Genomic DNA, 20,630 nt, shown 5'->3' on the forward strand with positions numbered 1-20,630 from the left:
AGGATGACTGGATAATACCTTGTGGTCAAAATCCAAATTTGAAGGCTTTGTGCAGTGCATCTGTGAGTGACGTGAAGTTGCAGGTGGGTTCAAGAACAGAGCCAGGTTATGCAAATCAGGCGCAAACAACTCAGCAGGTTAGAGTTAAGCATCAGCGACCGACAAAATGCTTCAGATTTGAAAAGCTTTGCACTGTGGGGCTTTCTCACACAGCAAAAGTAGGGATGTCAGACGTTGGAAATAGTGCAGAGCTTTTCAAATCTGGCCTGTCGAGGATGTAAATGTTGCAGAATGAGCAGTGAAAAAAGGAACCAAACAGCATAAACCACAACTTAGAAACACTTACTTTCAAAAGTGACAGTTCTTCTCTCTGAAAGGTGCGTAAAGGAGGATAGTAGAGGCTTTAGAAGGGGAGATGATGTGTGTGTATGCACACTGTGATAGTATGTTTCAGGGATTACACTGTTGGACTGCATTCACTGAATGTTCCATGGGGGGGTTGACGAAGGCTGAATACCAGCTGGGACTCACCTTCGGGTGTTGGTGTGTCCTTCCTGCGTCCAGAGTTGGAGGGTGCCAGGTTGGTCGGGCCCTGCTGGTGTTCAGGGGACTTCACCATGGCGGACATGATTATCTGCTGCCGCGCTGCAGCCGGGTTTGCAGCGCTGCCGTGTTCCTTATACTGGAGAGCTGTGGTTGAAAGAGCTGATTTGATTTACTGTTTCATCATCTAGTGTGTATTATTTGTATCAGAATTCTTTTGATCCATTCTGGTTTTACTCTGACTTTTATGTTTATGAGCTTGGATCTAATTCACACTTACTTCTTTTAAGTTCTCTTATAGTTTTCTCTTCATTCTAAAAGGTAAAAGACTTAAGTCCAGATTGGCTCAGTTAAATTTTGGTTTCCTGTGCTTCCATGCCAGACACATGTAAATAGTGTACTTCTCTGTACTCCAGTACGGAGCCCCTAGAAGGACTTTGAAGTACAAAAGAAAAAAATGCTGGTTTCTCGTGCGCACCAGATAATAACTGTTGAGCAAAACTTACTACTATCTGGCTAGCATTACTTAACATCTGGTTAGCCTCGCTTACTATCTGATGTGCACCACTCACTATCTGGTCAGCACCCGTTCCTATCTGGTGAGCACAAATTTCTATCTTGCGAGCACCACTTTCTATCTGGTGAGCACCACTTCCTATCTTGTAGGCACTTCTAACCATCTGGTTAGCACCCTTTACCATGTGGTCAGCCCCGCTTACTATCTAGTGTGCATCACTTACTAACTGGTGTACAAATCTTACTATCTCGTGAGCACCAGTTACTATCTGGTGTGAAACACTTCCTATCCCATGAGCACCACTTCCTATCTAGTGAGCACCAGTTACTATCTGGTGTGCACCACCTACTCTGTAGTGCACAAAACGTTCTATCTCGTGAGCACCAATTGCTTTGTAGTGCACACCACTTACTATCTTGTAGGCACTACTAGCCATCTGGTTAGTCCTGCTTACTATCTGGTGTGTACCACTTACTATCTTATGTACACCACTTACTATCTTTTAGGCACTACTAGCCATCTGGTTAGCACCGCTTAATATCTGATCTACACCACTTACTATCTTGTAGGCACTACTAGCCATCTGGTTAGCACCGCTTAATATCTGATCTACACCACTTACTATCTGGTGCGCACCACTTCTTATCTCGTAAGCACCACTTACTATCTGGTGCGCTACACTTTCCCTCTGGTAAGCACCAGTTACCATCTGGAGCCCCATTTACGATCTGGTAGGCAGCATTTACTATCTGGAGTGTTACACTTACTGTCTGGTAAGCACCACTTTCTCTCTGATAAGCACCAGTTACTATCTGTTGTGTAAGACATACTATCTGGTGTGCATCACTCCTTATCTTATGAGTACCAGTTACTCTCTGGTGTGCATTACTTCCTATCTGGTGTGCACCACTTCCTATCTAGTGAGCACCAGTTACTATTTGGTGTGCACCAAATACTATCTGGTGCATGACACTTTGTATCTCTTGAGCATCACTTCCTTTCTGGTGCGCACCACTTCCTATCTGGTAGGCACTACCTACCATCTGGTTAGCCCTGCATACTATCTGGTGTGCACCACTTACTACCTGGTGCGTTACACTTACCATCTGGTAAGCCCACTTTCTCTCTGGTAAGCACCCGTTACTATCTGGTGCACACCACTTAGCCCTGCATACTATCTGGTGTGCACCACTTACTACCTGGTGAGGACCACTTCCTATCTGGTAAGGGCCAGTTACTATCTGGTGTGTACCACTTACTATGTGGTGTGCAACACTCACTATCTTGTGAGCACCACTTCCTTTCTGGTGAGCACCAGTTTCTATCTGGTGTCCACGAGAAACAAGCACTTCTTTTTTTAAGTTTTATGTCCCTTTAGTTGTTCTGTAACTTGAGTCACAGCTTCAAACAAATTTTACCATCCAAAAATAATGTTGGGAGTTATAATGGAACTAAAACAAAAACATGTTTTCTATAATTTTTCAAAGACTAAAAGTTTTTGTTTTTACACAGAATCTTAAACAGTCTCACCTTCTTCTCTCAGAGATCTCAGCTCCGCTCTCATCTTCTGCAGAGCATCTTCTAGTTCTGAACAGCGAGATCGCTCTTTGTCCAGAGCTGCCTTCATGTCACTGTACTGCAGAGGGACCGGCTGGATTGGGGGGACGGGAGAAACCTGGCCTTGGTTCTGTCCCTGACCCTGGGATTGGGCCTGGGCAGCCATCGCGGCCAGCAGGTCCTCCCGACGGCGCCCAAAAAGACCCTTAAAGACACACAAGCAAACAGTTTGTCTGTGAGTCTGTGACCAGTTTGGTTTGATTTAAAAAAAAAAAGAAAAAGAAAAAGAAAAACTGACCTTTTTCTTCTTGGAGCCTCCATGAGCCTGGGCCTGCAAGAAGTCTATGAGCTTGGTCTGCTGGGTGATGGTTCCCTCCATTTTCACCTTCTCATGAGAGTAAGCAGCCTGCAGGTGGAGCTAAGTGAACATCACTACTGCCATGAATTTCTCCTCAAGTACCTCACTTCACACAGAGAGGGTGACAGAGATACAGAAATATGGGGGTGTATGCCTTTGGGTAAAACAAAGTGTATTTTAGGGGGGGGTGGTCTCAGGTTCTTGTGTGGTAAGGAACAGAGGGCAGAAAAAACAAACAGGACTGGGAAGAACACACAATTGTACACCCGGTTCAGAATGCATGTGTGTGAGGATATCTGTGTGCAGAAGCACCTGGATGTTCTCCAGCTGGTATTCCAGATCGGTCCGCTCCGTCTTGAGTAAGTCGGTCTGGTCCAGAGCGTCCTGCAGCCCCTGGGTCAGACGGAATATGTGGGTTTTCTGGGCATCCATCTGCTGCTGCAGTTTCTCTTGCTGTTGAAGAAAAGAAGGTCTCATCTTAATTTTCACCTTTTCCCCTTTGTTAAAGAAAGTAGTTATTTAGTATTTAGTTAATTAGTCGCAAACTTGGAAATAATTAATTGCGATTAATGTTATTTTCTTAGTCACAGTATTTGCTCACCACTTATCTGTGAATGATCACAATATGAAATCCCACACATTTAGATTGTTTACTTTTAATTAGAGCTGTCAATCGATTCAGAAAATTAATCAGATTAATCACACGTTTGTGCTGTGATTAATCACGATTAATCTCGATTAATCACAATGTTTAACCAGGTACATTTTATAGACAATATGCGTCTTCTCCATCCAAGTGTTTTAATGCACGTCGTGGAAGCCTGAAAGTGAAAGACTGTTTCTTCCAGACATGTAATTCATTTGCGTTAATAAATATTAATGCATTAATTCTTTTTGATTAATCGCGTGCCTTAACGTGTTAAACTTCACAGCCCTAAATAGCGGTAAACTTCAAAAATGCACAAGGATGTAATATTTGCTAAATTGCATAAAAAGGTAGAGATTTATGATGTACTTCTTCCAGCAGTCTCTGCTTCACGTCCCTCTCACTCTCCAGCTTTTGTTGCAAACTGCGGGCGTTCATCTCCAGCATGGAGTGCTTCTTCTCCAGATCATTCAGCTGAGGAGAGAAAGCAGGAAGGACTGGTGTGACGCTGATGAACCAGACGAAGGAGATGTATTAATGCATCAAGGTGGAGCTTCTAACCGTGTCTGCGAGGCTCTCCGCCTTCAGTTTCTGGTCTTTCAGAGCTTGCTGCAAGGCCAAGATCTCAGCTTTGTGCTCTTTGACTGCCTGCTCCACCGCCTGGCGAGACTCAGAGCTGCGCTGATCCGCACGCAGCCTGGAGCGAAGAAAGAAACGGTTATTTTGACTTTTTGTTTCAGTGTACTCTGTCTAGGATTTTTCTGAAAACTCTTGATAGTTATATCAACTCAGAAAATAATTCCCAAGAATAACTCAACATGCCCAGGAGAGCAGACCTGCAGCATTCACCACATGTAGGCACGAAGAGCCAGAAATAATGATGTCTGCTGAAGAAAATCTACAGTAAAACCTGTTTTCCTCAGTTAATATCAAGAAAAAGTAATCTCAGGAAACACAAACTCATGTTTTTTTTCTTTTACCATGTAGTTAAGTTCACTGCCAAAAAATTACCCATAGACCACATGTGTCAAAATCAAGGCCCGGGGGCCGGATCTGGCCCTCCGGGTAGTTGTATCCGGCCCTCTAGATCATTTTATTTTGTTATTAATGACCTAATGTTTTCTTGTGCTCATTTCTAACATCATAACTAACATTTCTAACTAATTTTGACAAAATATTTTTTATGTAGAGTAAAATATTGAAAGTTATTTAAGGTTTAAGTTAATTTATTCTGTAATAATATTCCTGCCTTTTTATTTTTCATAATTATGTTAAAAAGTTATGGTTTTAAATTTAAAAAAATTGGCATTCTGCTAGCTTTTTGGAGTATTTTGGTCTTTACTAAGATTTTTGAGGTTATTTTAGAGTTACAGGTAATGCTTTATATCTAGTTCATAATTATGTTAAAAAGTTAAATTTTTAAAGTTTAAAAATGTAGTTTTAGAGTGTTCAATAAATGTTTATCCTGTTCGGCCTGCAACCTTAGGTGTGTTTTGGATTTTGGCTCCTTGTGCGACTGAGTTTGACACCCCTGCCATAGGGTATACACAAACTGACTCCTTTTTAATTTCATTTTTAATGTGATGATAGCAAAAATTAAAAAAAAGTATACGAACACAAAAATATGTTTTAGAAATAAAAAAAAGTTTTTGAAAGCAAATATATTATGAATTTTAATTTGCAAATTATGAAGTTTTACTCTCAACATTTTACATTTTGTTTGCAATTTAGAGAATCTTGATCTCAAAACTGTGACTTTGATTACAATATGGTGGCACAAAAATCCGTCAATAGTTTTTAGCCAAAATAAATTTCTACCGATTAGTAGTTCATTTGAAATTTACCTCTGATTTGGAGTGTTGGCACAGAGCAACCCCGCCCCCCTTCCCCTCCTGAGAGCTCTTTGTTTACAAACTCTCCCGCTAGTTTACAACCCCTCAGCCCTCAACCTAACATTAGCTTTGCAACTAAAATATCAGAGCTTTGGAGCTTTCCAGCCGTACAGTTTTGATCCAGATTTCAGCTGAGGCGAGGTAAACAAAGACGTTCATGGATCTATTTGTGTCATGATTCTATGCTTAGGTTCTGTCATGTTCTGTTTTCTGTCAGTCTCACCATGTTCAGGTCAAATCATCCACAGCTGTCTTCACTGAATCAATCAGTGTATTTAAGTGTCTGATTTCCAGTTCCTCATTGTCAGGTCATCTGCTCTGTTAAGTCACTGGTTTGGTCTCTCGGGGTTTTGTCAAGTTTGAGTTTATTAAGTGAATGTTTAAGTTTCTGCCAACAAGTCTTGTCTCCTGCATTTGGGTCCTTCACCACCACTTCCTGACAATTTGTCTGCAAGTGGATGCATCAGAAAAGCTATTTTATTGCTAATTTTCTCATATGACCTCCAACACCAAAAACTAGGGATGGTCTGATCACGCCATCGGAAATGACGTGATCCCTACTAAAAACGCCATTTTCATCCGACTGAGTCTTTAACCCAAAGCTGCGCTGGATCAACAGAAGAAACTGCTCCCTCCTGGCACTCAGAGGTCCCTCTTGTCCTCCCTGTCACAGTAGCCCCGTCTCCATTTGAACATGGCGCTCACCTGTTCTGCTTCTCGGTGTCCAGCAGCCTCTGGAGCTCCCTGTTCCGCCGCTCGGCTTGGCTCTTCTCCTCCTCCAGTGTGGCCCTCCAGGCTTCCCACTGCCTCTCCTTCTCCAGCAGCTCGTCGTTCATGGTCTCCAGCTCCAAAACTTGCTCCTCCAACATTGTGCAGGAGGTCTTCAGGGTCTCCAGGTTCTAGTCAAAACAGCATGAAGGTTAAAAGGAAGCCACAACTTGCTGTGGTCCATAAGAAGAAAAGAGTCATCTGTTTCCTCAAAAACAGGCAGCTATAAAAAGAGAGGAAGACATTTTTTGAGAGTTTTTTTTTTAATCAAATGTTAATAAATATCAATTTATCTGTCTGTTTTTTTGCTTTTTGTTTTGATTTTGTTACACCTGTAGTCCAGGAGTCCCCAAACTTTTTTTTGTGATCGCCACATAATTGTTTTTTCTGATGGGTGGACGAGGTCAGTTTATAGGCAGAAATAGAAACAGTGTAACAATCACAGCCTAAACGTAAAGATTTATTGTTTAGCAGAAAGCCATACCAAAACCAAAATAATTAATGTATGTAATCTTCACAGAAAAAATAACACTAAAACATTTTTAAAACTATAGATTGAAAGCTGAAGATGCTTAAATTGATAGCTAAAAACACTGAAGCTGAAAGATGAAAACACTGAAATTGATAGCTGAAAACACTGAAGCTGATAGCTAGCTAAAATATTTAGTGAAGTGCAAAACTAGCCAAAAAAACTCAAAAAATTCTAAATTAGCTAAAAACATCTATCATAAAGCTAAAATATTAGCTAAACTCTACATTAGTTAAAAAAACTGAAAAAAGCGGAAATGTGCTGAAACAGCTAGCATTTGGCTGAAAAATAAAATAAACTTCAAAATAGCTTAAGAACGGAAAAAAATCAAACTTAGCCAAAACAGCTAGCATGTAGCTGAAATAATAGCTAAATCCCAAATCAGTCACAAAATGGAAACATTTCTAATTTAGCCAAAACAACTAGCACAAAGCTAAAATATTAGCTAGACTCCAAATTAGCCTAAAACACTGAAAAAGCCTAAATTAGCCGAAACAGCATAAAGCTACAATATCAACTAAAATCCAAATTAGCCTAAAAAACTGGAAAAATGTCTAATTTAGCCAAAACAGCAGGCATGAAGCTAAAATATTAGCTAAACTCCAAATTAGCGTTAAAAACTGTAAAAGGCTTAAATTAGCTGAAACAGCTAACATTTGGCTGAAATATTAGCTAAATGCCAAATTAGCCTAAAAAACTGAAAAAATGTATAATTTAGTCAAAACAACTAGCATAAAGCTAAAATATTAGCTAAAGCAGAGATATCCTAAAAAACTGAAGAAAGTCTTAATTATCTGAAACAGGCCTGTAGCTGAAATATTAGCTAAATGCCAAATTAGCCTAAAAAACTGCAAAAAATATCTAATTTAGCCAAAACAATTTGGGGGGCCGGGCCAAATATGGGGCAGGGCCGGATCTGGCCCGCGGGCCGTAGTTTCAGGGCCTCTGAGCTAGTCCAACAGGAACTCTGCTAACCTTTACTGGTCATCTGGTGTACCAGGCATGTTTTTTAGCCATTTTTAACATGCAGTCCAATCTAGCTCATCCCATTTTAGCTGTTTCAGTAATCACCATCAGCACTTCTTGGTTTATCACAGCTATCATTAGGCTGAAGCTGTGCCCCAGTGTCCTCCTCTTATGCCAGGACTCAACTACCAGGGACTGTAATTTCCTGTCAGTCTCTCACATGCTCTATAGTTCCCCTTTCTGCAGTAAAAAACGTAGAAAAAAGGATTTGATTTGAATAAAGTTTTTATTTTATTTACTGAGATGCAATGAAAGTCTCTTGGCTGTGATGCTTTCACAGTCTCCACGTCTTTAAACAAAGCACTCGCAGACAAATATAGCCTCTGCCGGCGCTGCAGCAACACCACAGCCCTGTAAAGTCCAACGCTTCCACAGCTGACACGACCTGGGAGTGATGGGGATGACACATCCCTCCCTCCCACACGCCGCCCCGTCCCTCGTCTATGACTTCCATCAGCGGTTGCACAACCGGCAAGACTGAGAGCGCTGCCGGACACCCACGAGCAGATCCTCCCACAGGTGCAGCGCAAACATCGTGCCGCCTGCTCTCCTTCTTTCTGCGAGCACAACGATGATTCTAAAAATACTGACATGATCCCAGAGGCTCTGCCGTCTCATTTACTGTAAACGTTTTTATGGGTGAGGGATGTCAGGTCAGCTCTCACACAGACGACTGGAGCATCGCTGCGACTTGTTCGGTGAGAGGAGATCGTCCACTCTGCAGGGAGCTGCTAAAACACTGATATATCCAAGCAGTAGTAGAGGAAGAACAAAAGGGAAACTGTTGTTTCAATGTTCATTTGTGAGTCATCACAGCTCTCCTTTCTACTGCCAGGTTCTCATTTTTATGCGGCTTGTTCTGTTATTAGAATTCTCAACTGTTTGTTTTCCTTCTCTGAGAGACGAAGGTGAAACTCTCAGTTTCGAACAGAAAGTATAAAACAGTTCAGTTAAACGTGAAAATGGGATAAATTCCTTAAAACATTAAAGCAAGAGGAAAACTTTGTGTTTTACGCTTAATGTTGTATTATATAATTAAAATGTCTGGGCCCAGCCAGCAAGGCCAAGTGGGTGCCATATGGTTTAAAAGTTGCCAGAAAAGTGGGCCCCACCTGTGTTTGCCCACAGTGGCTTAAGTGGACACTCAGTGGGTTGGCTCGCTACGCTATCCAGCCGCCCAGTTGACAGTAGAGCTCGCTAGCTCAATACGGTGGAGATTGCTAGGTCAATAAAGCAGAGCTCGCTGGCTCCCTGTAGATAAGCTTGTTAGCATGCTACGGTGGAGCTTGCTAGCTTGCAACAGAAGAGCTCACTAGCTCGCTACAGTGCAGCTTACTAGCATGTTTTCGTGGAGCTCACTAACATGCCACAGAAGAGCTCACTAGCATGCTAAAGTGGAGTTTGCTAGCTTGCAAAAGAGGAGCTTGCAAATATGCTACAGTGAAGCTTGCTAGCATGCTACAGTGTGGCTTGCTAGCATGCTACAGTGAAGCTTGCTAGCATGCTACAGTGAAGCTTGCTAGCTTGCTACAGTGGGGCTTGCTAGCTTGCTACAGTGGAGTTTGCTAGCATGCTGCAGTGGAACTTACAAGCTTGCAACAGTGGAGGTCACTAGCATGCTACAGTGGATCTCATTAGCATGCTACAGTGGATCTCATTAGCATGCTACAGTGGGGCTTGCTAGCTTGCTACAGTGGAGCTTGCTAGCTTGCTACAGTGGAGCTCGCTTGCATGCTAAAGTGGAGGTCACTAGCATGCAACAGTGGATCTCACTAGCATGCCACAGAAGAGCTCACTAGCATGCTACAGTGGAGCTCGCTAGCATGCTACAGTGGAGTTTGCTAGCATGCTGCAGTGGAGGTCACTAGCATGCTACAGTGGGGCTCGCTAGCATGCTACAGTGAAGTTCGCTAGCATGCTACAGTGGAGCTCGCTAGCATGCTACAGTGGAGGTCACTAGCATGCTACAGTGGGGCTTGCTAGCATGCTACACTGGGGCTCGCTAGCATGCTACAGTGAGGCTTGCTAGCATGCTACAGTGGGGCTTGCTAGCATGCTACAGTGGGGCTTGCTAGCATGCTACAGTGGGGCTTGCTAGCATGCTACAGTGGAGCTCGGTGCATGCTAAAGTGGAGGTCAGTCACTAGCATGCTACAGTGGATCTCATTAGCATGCTACAGTGGATCTCATTAGCATGCTACAGTGGAGCACGCTAGCATGCTACAGTGGAGCACGCTAGCATGCTACAATGGCGCTCGCTAGCATGCTACAGTGGAGCTAGCTAGCATGCTACAGAAGAGCTCACAAGCCTGCTACAGTTAAGATTGTTAGCATTAATGTCATAAAAAGCTTTTTCTCCTAATGTATCTCCACTAAAAGGCATTTGTCACTGGTTTGTTGGTAACTAGACTATGCCAGCACACCTGCTTCTGGTTGTTAAGGTGCATCTCCCGATCGGCGACCTCCCGCCGCAGCTGGTCCACGTCCTGGCTGAGCTGCAGCCGATCCTCTCGCTCGTCTGAAGCCTCGTCCAGCTGTTTGGACAGGTAGAAGTTCTGGCGGTTCAGCTCAGCGTTCTCCTGTGTCAGTGTGGTCAGCTGCTCCTCCAGGTCAGTGATGACCTGCAGTCATCAGAAAAATACAACCATTTAACTCAACATGAATCATATTTCTGGAGGGAAAAAGTCAGCCTCAAGAAAGTAAAGTCCTGATTAAAAAAGTTTTGAAAATTCTGACAAAATGGTCTGAATTCTGAAATTCAAAACTCCTTTGAAAGTAAGATTTGAAAAATTCCTACTTCAGGGTTTGAGTTATGAGTTGCAGTAACAGAAAGTCATTATTCTGAGAAAATGAAATGAAAAAAAAGTTTAAGAAAGTTGATTTTAAGTTAATACTGAGGGGAAAAATGTGATCTGAAAACTTCAATAGAACTTGGCTTAGAAAACTTAACCCTAAATATACGGCTCACAAAAATTAAAGGAGCACTTTAAAGAAACACATTAGATACATTCAGATCTCAATATGAAGTTGGATATCTATACAAATAACGACAGGGCAGTGTCTTAGGAACAAAAGGATGACAAGTCTTTTAATGGAAATAAAAGTTTTCAGCCTACAGAGGCTCAATTGTGTAGACACCATAAAATCAGAGTGAAATGAAGATGTGGCAGGCTAGTCCAGGAGGGAGCTGACTATTTCCTGGTGGAAAACGCGAATGGCGAATTGGGAGAACGTGTTTGAATGTGGATTACTTAGCAAAGGCAGAAAGGTACGCGTGAAAAGGATTTTTGATATGTAGATTAATGAAATTTTCACGTACAAAACACGTAGTCCTTGAATCTACATTGAAAGTTTAAGCAGTTTTTGGATTTAGCTGTGACATATTGATGGTGTCCCTTTTAAGTCATGGAAGTGCCAACCGTTGGAAAGTTGATCATGGAGGAGAAATTAATAATTACAGATTGTTCTTGGCGAGCAGACAATTTCCTGGTGGAGAAAGGGAGAGGACTAATTCGTGGTGGAGAAAGGGAGCAGGCTATTTCCTGGTGGACAAGTTTTTCACATATCAAAATGGAGCTGTAAAAGAAAAATCCTGGAGCAAGATTCAACAGACTTACAGCGCTTTGACATTTTGCACCAAACCTCTTCATCCGCTGGTATGTGGTCTAGCTTGAACATGCTATTAGTGTGTTCTTGAATGTGAATCACACAGCTGCTGCTCGTTTCTTTGGATAAGAAGGATGAATGTATTAAAAAGCAAATTACTGATTTTTCAACGCCCACCTCTCTTTTTGAGAAAAACATCATAATGAAAAATTCAGCGTCTAATGTGAGAAAGAAACCCAAAACAGATGAACGTCCCTCAACAATCTGTGCTGAGCGTTAGGAGATTTTTGAACAAGTAATTCATAAACATACAGATTTTCCACACATAATATGAGAGAATGAAGAGCACTCAGAGCATTTCCCTCTGCGTTTCTGTCAGTTGGTGGGTTTAATGTGTCCATTCTCAAGTATATGTGAGCCCCTCAAACTTAGCTGCTCTTTGGCTCATTCCAGTTGTGTCGTGGCCTCATCCTAATTGTCAGGGCATCAGGACTTCAAAGTGCCACCACTTTGGCCTGTCAGCGGTGATTTCCCGTGGCAGGCATAGAGAACAGCACTCGGCGTTGCTTGTCAGCCAGTGGATGAGGATAATACCTCCAGCACAGTGTGTGATCTGCTAAGCCAGAGACAGCTCTCCCTGGCTGTCAGTGTTTGCTGCTCCACACAGAGCACACAGGACCCGGGTTTACCGAGTAGATGGACCAGTTCTAACAAGGAATCACGTCATCATTGTCCTGAAAACTCCCACCAAAGAAACTCCAAAGACGTGCAAATGTAAGGCCTCTCATTCCCCTCCACATGTGCATTATTCTGACAGAACTCGAGTGTTTTACAGAACAGGATTGTGTGGCCCTCTGGGTGATTCTATCCGGCCCTCCAGATCAGTTTATTTTATTGTTTTTAATGACCCGATGTTATCTTGCACTTATTTTTAACTCGTATTTTTTTGACGAAATATATTTTTATGGAGAGTAAAATATTGAACGTTTTTTAAGGTTTAAGTTGATTTATTCTGGAATAATATTCCTGCATTTAATTTTTCATAATTATGTTAAAACAGTTTTAAAGCTTTACAAATTGTCATTCTGCTAGCTTTTTGGACTATTTTGGCATTTACTATTTTTTAAGGCAATTTTGGAGTTTAGCTAATATTTCAGCTACATGCTAGCTGTTTTGGCTAATTTAGAAAGTAAGTAAGTAAAATGTATTTATATAGCACCTTTCATAGATAAAAGTCACAAGGTGCTTCACAAGTTAAAAGCATAATAACAAATACTTCAAAAGGTTAAAAAAAAAAACCCATAAAAGCCAAAACCTCACAAGCTAAGAAACATAAAAGACAGGAGGAAGTACCACATAAAGTAATCATTAAAAGGCCAATTTAAAACAAATTCAGTTAAAAAGCTGAGGAAAATAAAAAGGTTTTAAGTTGGCTTTAAAAGAGTGAACAGAGTCCAAGGAACGCAGGGAGAAAGGGAGCTTATTCCAGAGTCTAGGATCAACAGCCTGGTAAGATCTGTCTCCTCTGGTCTAAGCCTGTGCGAGGGACCATCAACAGGTTCATCATCAGGTTTTTATTTAGGCTTTTTTTCAGTTTTTAAAAATGGTTTTTATCCATGTTGGAGCTTAGATAACATTTTAGCTACATGCTAGCTGTTTTGGCTGACCTAGGTTTTTCTTTTTAGTTTTTTAGGCTAGGTTGGTATTTAGCTAATATTTTATCTGGCTATCAGCATCAGCGTTTTTAGCTATTAATTTCAGCATCTTCAGCAGACAAATTGAGCTTACAGGATTCACACTAGCATTATCACAGGTAATACTATATATTTAGTTCATAATTATGTTAAAAAGTTACAGTTTTAAAAACTTGTTTTAGAATGTTCAATAAATGTTTATCCTGTTCGACCCGTGACCTAAGGTGTGTTTTGGATTTTGTCTCCGTGTGCGATTGAGTTTGACACCCCTCCTCTAAAACAACTACATTAATCTTCAGATCAGTGAATAATTCTGTAGAAAATCCCCACTAAGAACACAATCATGACTCAGTGGTTCACGCTGTAACCAACAAGCTGATTTCTTGATTAAAAAAACAAATCCAAAGATGAACTGAAAATCTTCTTTTTCCATGTCTCAATAATTAGAGTCATGATGAAACTAATGGCAAAATTTGTCTGTGAAATCACTACGTGATGATTTTCAGAACATTTTCCTATAAGAAATTGAAACCACATGAGATCACAAGAACAAGCTGAGCTACAGAATTCCTTTAAAGCAACTGGCTTGTTACCAGTTCACAGCTACTGCTTTACAGTAAAAATAAGTGAGCTCAGGCTCATCCGGGAAGCATTTTGAGCTGCATGTTGTTAGAGTTACATCCATTAAATCCACAGTCGCAGCAGCTGCTGCTGCATCACAGTGGCAATGATATTCCATAATCACAGCTACAGCCCATCTTAATAAGCCTAAGCAGCAGCCAGAGAACACGCTGGGTCAATTAGCACCTTCTGTTTCTAACTGCAGAGGGACAAACCTGTGCTTGAGAAGCTGCAGCTTAGAGAGCCGCCCGTCTCCTCTTGGCCACATCCAGCTCCGTGTCGTGCTGAGTTTAGCCCCGTTATATACTGAGCTTTAGTTTTTTTAACCACCGAGGATTTATCTTGAAAACTGTTTTTTTGTGGCAAAGCTTTTTATACAGCTTTTTAGCACAATCAATTTTTTTTTATTTACAGATATTTTTCTTCATATATGTCACAATAATTCTACAATGAACCTGAAACTGATCACAAAACTAAATTATGAGTAGTAAATTTAGTCTGTTTCTTTGCTGCAAAAATCACAAAAGTCGCGATCCAACCGTCTTTATGCTTTGTATTAAAGCTCAAACATATACAGACAAACTAATGATGTATAAATCCAAAATAAAAAAGAAAAGACAAGGTCGAAACTTTCTGGAAAATGTCTAAAAAAACAGGCAAAGCACCACTAAACTATTTACAAAGTTCCAAGGATTTACTCCATATGGAAGCCCAAACTGTTCATAATTCCAAGGGGTATTACAATTGTGTCTGTCATAACCAGGGCTGAGTATTGGTTACATTTCCAGAAACAATTCGATTTAATTCACAAGAGCCAGGATTGATGTTTTCTGTTTTTTTTCTATTCTTTTGATAAATTTCGATCAATTTTTAGTTATTTATATATTTGTAGTCTTTATTTATTGATTTTTTTGGACACATTAACAAGACAAAACAAGGCAAAAAAAAAAAAAACACGAGTTGCCCCTGTATACAAGTGAGTTAAAATTCATGTCTTCACACAATTTAATTCAATTTTGAGTTTACACATTTACTCACATTTGTTTAGAAATACATGAATAATCTACCATGTGTTTTGCATATATTCATATTAATCTGATAAAGTTCTCATTCTGTAAAATGTATCAGTGAAATAATAATGAGATTGTTAATATCATACATGGATTCTCAAACAGAGAAACTCCAACAATTGTTCTGCTTCTCCCATGGAGGACGTTTCAGTTTGGCCACTAGGTGGCGATCACACTATAGAATTAAACCTTATTCCAGAAGAAGAAGATGGTATGAGTAAAAAACTGAGTTTTAGACCACAAATTGTTACTTTAAAAAAATATATGTCCTTGAAAGAGTTTGGAAAGTTCCTGCCTGTGAGTTTATAAAGATGTTCATTTAGTCAGTAATGTATGTTTATGTCGACCAAGTGTTAGATTTAGCCGACTTATGGGAAATACCATTAAACGTTAGCATCAAGCTAGCGGATTTTAGCTTTTTGTGCTAGATTGATTTATATTTTTATGAATCAATTATTGATCTATTACACTTAAATCGATTCAAATCAAATAATCATTTTTTGAACCCTATTCATTACTCTTAAGTTTGTTTTCAGCCAAAAATGTCAAAGTAAAAACGTTTTTTAAACCTTCACAATCACTTTGAATTAAAGCTATCTGTTGTGCACTGAAACATTTTTTTGAAAAAGTGCTAAATTGAAGTTTAGATAAGAAAATCTGACTTCCAAGATGCCTTACAAACATCACTCCTCCGAATTAAAAATCACCAAACAGGTGAAATTCTGCTGCATTAGTTAGTGATCTCATTCCGTTCCTGTTTTGTCTGGTTCCCAACAGGCAATGTTCTGCAGAAGGAGCAGGCTAATGGTTTATTCAGCAACAGTTGGCATGCCTTCGTCAGCTGTGAATGCTGGACACACTGTGGGGAGATGGTGGTTAGAGCCTGATGAGGCTGCACATGTAAAGCCTCTAATTCTCAGCTGTAATGGGAGCGTGCAGCAACACTGAGCCTAAGGAGGCAGCGAGGGAAAAGGACAAGCTTTTAAGAACATAAATTAGCTGTCAGCTCGGCGTTGGCTCGGAGCGTCTGCTCCCCTGAGGCAGCGGGGTGGCGGTATCAGCTGCACGGCTAAATACTTAAAGGGTGCAAAGGTGGAATTGCTGCAGTGGTCATCCGGTATTTTGCCCACTTTATTGTTTTCTTATTCTGAACAGCAGACAGTCCTGAAATCCTGAGGTAAGTCACACTGAGACTCACTTTGTGTTCTTGCTCAACACTCTTGAATGCAAATAGCTCATTTCTATTTATGGAAACTGTGGGTGGAAGTCTCCTTAATCAAAATTAACATTCACTGAAAGAAAAAAAAACAGACACAGCTCTACTGAGTTTGACTGCAGAGTGTGAAGCCAACCGGATTAAAGCAAAATTGGATTTTATCACTTTAATGCATAAATCCTTTGTTTTTTGTTCTTTGTTTACTTTTTTGTGTTAAGTATATTTGTCACACCTAATACATGGTGAGGAGAACTTGTAGCGCTCACATTTAGCAGGAAATTTTGGAAGTTTTTCCCCAGTTGATGTTCATTGAAGGAGAACTCTTCTTTCCAATGTGTCTTTGGTATTTTTAACACATTTTGGGGGCATTTTTCTGGTGCTAGAGGACACGAATGAAGAAAATTAAGCTCAAAATTGCATTTCTCAGTATTTGTTTATTCAAACGTTGTGAACTGGTAGCATGCCATTTGAAAAAGGTGTTGAAAAGATGCTGTGCGAGCCATAAACTCACTCCTCCAAACTCTCAGCAATAGTGAACTACTGTCACTCTGCAGAAACTATGTCCAAAAATGACTCAGGGTTCTTGATTTTGGCTAAAAACGTCAAAATCATAATTAAAATGTTCACTGGTATGATTTGAAAAGAGATCAAAAGATGATCGGAGTAGGACTTTGTAATGTGTGTCAATGGGAAATTGCTCCCATCTGAAACCTGCCTCCAGTGGTTATTTGAGGAACTGCAATACTTGGTACTTCCGATTCTGCATTAAATGTGAGAGTGTGAGGTGGGGTTTGATCAGGGGTCAGCAACCTTTAACAGTAAAAGGGCAATTTGGGCTCGTTTTCTACTAATCAAAACCTAGAAGGAGCCGCATAGTCTTACTTTAGCCTTTAAGAAATTTGGATTTGCATTCATGACCTTCTTTAGAAAAATAATAAATATGAATAATGTCTATTTTTGGCATGAACAACAGCAAAAACATATATCACGTCAATGTAAGAATGGGGTCATCTGGACCCCATAAGATGGCACAAGGGTTAAAGGTAAGTTGGACATCTCTGTGCAACTTCATGTTATGTAATATAATCTTCAAACCCGCATAGAGAAGTTGGTTTTCAGCAGCATTAGCCAGAACTTTACATGAATCCTTTTCTCAAATCCAAATCAAGTCTTAACTCCTTGACGACTACATTGATTTCCAGCCATGAAAAAAAAGCCTTTTTGTTTTTGCCTTTAAGTAGATACTAAGTTGGAGGCAAAGTGTCCAGTCCTAAAAAATGTAATTGATTAAAAATTAAAAATAGTATTTAAAACTATTCAACACAGTAATCCATTGCCACAAACTGTCACTGTATTACTTTAAGGCAACTTGTAGAGACGCAATAATAGAGACTTGGTGATTTTGTGTTCTCTCAAATGAAACAACTGTAGAAACATAATGGGAACGCTTGTGCCTTTGTTTGAACTGACAGTGATTTTGTGAAGTCTAACATCAAGTCTCAACTCACAGGCTGTGATTCTTAAATCTGACAAAGGTCTGAGTCTCAAAAGTCTGAGTCTCCAACTCTGACAGAAGCCCATGTCAGGTCTCTACTGTCAAAAAGAAGAAACCAAGGCTACAAGTCACAGAAGGACAAAAACAATCTCAACTTCTGCTCTGATAAAGATTGAGTCAGATACTGTTGAAAAGGTCATTTCTATTATTTTTGCGATCATGTCTCTGGGAGGAGATTCTTCTTGTAAGGTTATGTGATCAGGTTGGGCCGAAGGTTAGGTTTTGGGGCCTAAGGGTTTGGGTTTAGAGCTAGGGATTAGGGTTTAGGGACAAGAAGTTAGGATTTAGGGACTTCTGATTACGGTTTTGGGGTTCGGATTAAGGTTGAGGGTTCAGGGGCTAGAGGTTAGTGTTAAGGGGCTAGGGTTTAGGTTTTAGGGACTAGGAGTTAGAGTGTAGGGGTCAGGGGCTAGGGGGTTGGGTTTAGGATCTAGGGATTAAGGTTAAAGGGCTAGAGTTTAGGGGTTAGAGTTTAGGGGCTTGGGGTTTGGATTTAGAGCTGGGGATTAGGGTTGAGGGTTCAGGGGCTAGAGGTTAAGGTTAAGGGACTAGGGTTTAGGTTTTACGGACTAGGAGATGGGTTTAGGGGTTAGGGGTTGGGATTAGGGTTGAGGGTTTGGGGCTAGAGGTTAGGGTTTATGGTTTAGGGGCTAGGGGGTTGGATTTAGAGGCTGGGGGTTAGGGTCCATGGGCTAGGAGTATGGTTAGGGTTCTTTCCTCAGACTTTTTCTTTTATAGCTCTATTCCAATATAAGACTTGATGTCATCCATACATCACTACCAAATCTGAGTCCCTGATTGGTAAAAGTTAAACCTAGTTTAACTTGCAACACACTTTCAATAGCTAAAAATAGTCTTAGAAACTATCTTAGTGATGTGTGAATGTGAGAGTTTTGAACACAGGAGCCTGAAATGCACAAATGTGCCCGTTTACATAGACTTTTTACTGAAAGTGGTCGCTTGATTCTGATTACTAAGAGGGGTGTGAGAATAGACAGAGAATGTAGCATGACCATCATGGCTTCTAATGCCATCCAACTGAGTCGTGTTAGTCGTTTGCTGAGGAGCATCACTTCTGACGTCAAGCTGGTAAATCTGCACACCTATGTGTTACTATTCTAGAAAACTGCATCTTTATCATCACAAGTGACAATATTAGAAACTCAGTTTTAAGATTCATAAAGAGAAAACAACCAAAGTTTTGTAATCACTAAGATTCAAACTTCAAAAAATCTAAACTGGTGTTTGAGAAATTGCTCGTTGCAAATCTTGGCTTTCTCATCCTGAACACTGGCCAGCTGAATCTATGCTCACCGATCTCTGAACAGTTTGTAAGTGGGAGGATCTCAAAAGTAGGGCAAGGGGATACAGGAAAATAGTGAAGCAGTGAAGGTACAAAAAAAAAAAACACAAAAAACAAACAAACTTAAAACAAAAAAATGCTCAGATTTATTTGTCTGCGTGTCCAACATCAGGATGAATAATCAAGGTCTTCGGATTATACTTTTACCTGCTCTTTCTACTGTATATGTCACATAGATCATTGGGCCCCCATAAGGTCTGACTCTATGTAGCTGATAACTTAAATAAAGAAGCAAAGCTGCAGGAGAACTGTGATGAAACAGAAGAAGTGAGAAGTGAAGTGCTTTGGAGTGAGTTCCTATTGTGATAGAAATTCATTGAAATGTGGTAACTTGTAGTCATGCATGATGGTTCACGATGATTCAGCTGGTGTAAACTGCCAGGAGAACAGTTTATTCCTGGAAAGAGTAAAAGAGCCAAAGAAGGAAAGAAAAAAAAGGATGGAAGGAAGCAGCTTACTGCACAGCTGTCTCTCAAGGCGTCATATTTGCGTTGTATCTCATCTCGGTGTGCCTGGGAGACATGACAAGAGAGACACAGATACCATTGTCAAAATTAGACAGCATCCCGGGCTCCTCTGTGCTTCTCTCTGGGTGTCTCACTCTGAGCACAGTGATCTCCTCCTCTGCCTCCGCTGTGGTCTCCTCCAGCTCCGTCTTGGCTTGCTGGAGCTGACTCTCCAGGGCATGGCGGGCCGCTTGCAGGTTGCTTATCTGAGATTCGCGCTCTTGCAAAGACAAGGTCACCTCCGTCACCTGACGCTTAATCTCCAGCTTTTGCTCCTCGTTCTCCAGCCCGATCTGCAGAGGTGGACGAGGAGCAGTTTGAGAAGGAAGTGAAAGGCGCAAGACGAGGCGTGATAAAGCTTTCCACAGCATTACACATCACCACTCGTCTCATTACACTCTGCATGCATGTTTGTTTTCATCAAATCTACACACTCTCTGTGGTGTTGTCTGTATTTTTCTATCTTAAAGTCCCTTTTGCTGCTTGATAATGTTAGAATTTCTTTATCAGAGGGTAACTACGTATGCTTTAGAGCAAACTCATTTAAAAAGTCTAAATTTCATAGATAACTCATTTTTTCCCTCCGTCTCACCTCGCGAAGCCTCGTCTCCAGCTCCAGCACACGGCTCTTATGGCTTTGCTCCTGCTGGCTCATTTTCTCCAGATGCTCCTCCAGTTTGGCGTTCTGGGCCTCCAACTTCCCTGCTTGAGACTCCAGGTAGAACTTCTGCTGCCTGAGCTCTGAGATCATCTCCTCCTGGGCTTTCCTGACGAAATCACACAGACGTGAGCAAATACTGAGTTATACCAAGATAAACGGAAATATGTAATGAATCTAAAGCACGTGTCACAGTCAAGGCCCAGGGGCCGGATCCGGCCCTCCAGATCATTTTATTTAATTGTTATTAATGGCTCGATGTTATCTTGCGCTTATTTCTAACTTGTAGAATTTTTACAAAATATATTTTTATGGAGAGTAAAATATTGAAAGTTATTTAAGGTTTAGTTGATTTATTCTGGAATAATATTCCTGCTTTTGTATTTTTCATAATTACATTAAAAAGTTACAGTTTTAAAGTTTTAATAATTGTCATTCTCAGTGTTGGGACTAACGCCGTTTAAGTATAACGGCGTTACTAACGGCGTTATAAATCAAGTAATTT

At 40.7% G+C, this 20,630-nt stretch overlaps 1 protein-coding gene across 6 annotated transcripts in view; it reads right to left on the minus strand.

Annotated features, from left to right (window-relative positions):
• The window catches only part of LOC112148858 (citron Rho-interacting kinase), a 64,033-nt gene that overhangs the window by 16,808 nt on the left and 26,595 nt on the right, over window positions 1-20,630 (minus strand). For 2 of the 6 annotated variants that reach the window (XM_024276242.2, XM_024276246.2), the window contains exons 13-24: window positions 20,060-20,234; window positions 19,563-19,760; window positions 19,420-19,473; window positions 10,260-10,457; window positions 6,219-6,412; window positions 4,183-4,318; window positions 3,991-4,095; window positions 3,288-3,428; window positions 2,916-3,035; window positions 2,591-2,822; window positions 532-690; window positions 347-370 (exon numbers count right to left, since the gene is read on the minus strand). In XM_024276242.2, coding sequence (XP_024132010.1) covers window positions 347-370; window positions 532-690; window positions 2,591-2,822; window positions 2,916-3,035; window positions 3,288-3,428; window positions 3,991-4,095; window positions 4,183-4,318; window positions 6,219-6,412; window positions 10,260-10,457; window positions 19,420-19,473; window positions 19,563-19,760; window positions 20,060-20,234 — 1,736 coding nt within the window. The remainder of the gene's footprint in view (window positions 1-346; window positions 371-531; window positions 691-2,590; window positions 2,823-2,915; window positions 3,036-3,287; window positions 3,429-3,990; window positions 4,096-4,182; window positions 4,319-6,218; window positions 6,413-10,259; window positions 10,458-19,419; window positions 19,474-19,562; window positions 19,761-20,059; window positions 20,235-20,630) is intronic. The other 4 variants (XM_024276244.2, XM_024276247.2, XM_024276243.2 and 1 more) reach the window with 3 other exon arrangements.

Source organism: Oryzias melastigma, linkage group LG9, assembly GCF_002922805.2.
Source record: "Oryzias melastigma strain HK-1 linkage group LG9, ASM292280v2, whole genome shotgun sequence".
NCBI classification, from domain to species: Eukaryota; Metazoa; Chordata; class Actinopteri; order Beloniformes; family Adrianichthyidae; genus Oryzias; species Oryzias melastigma.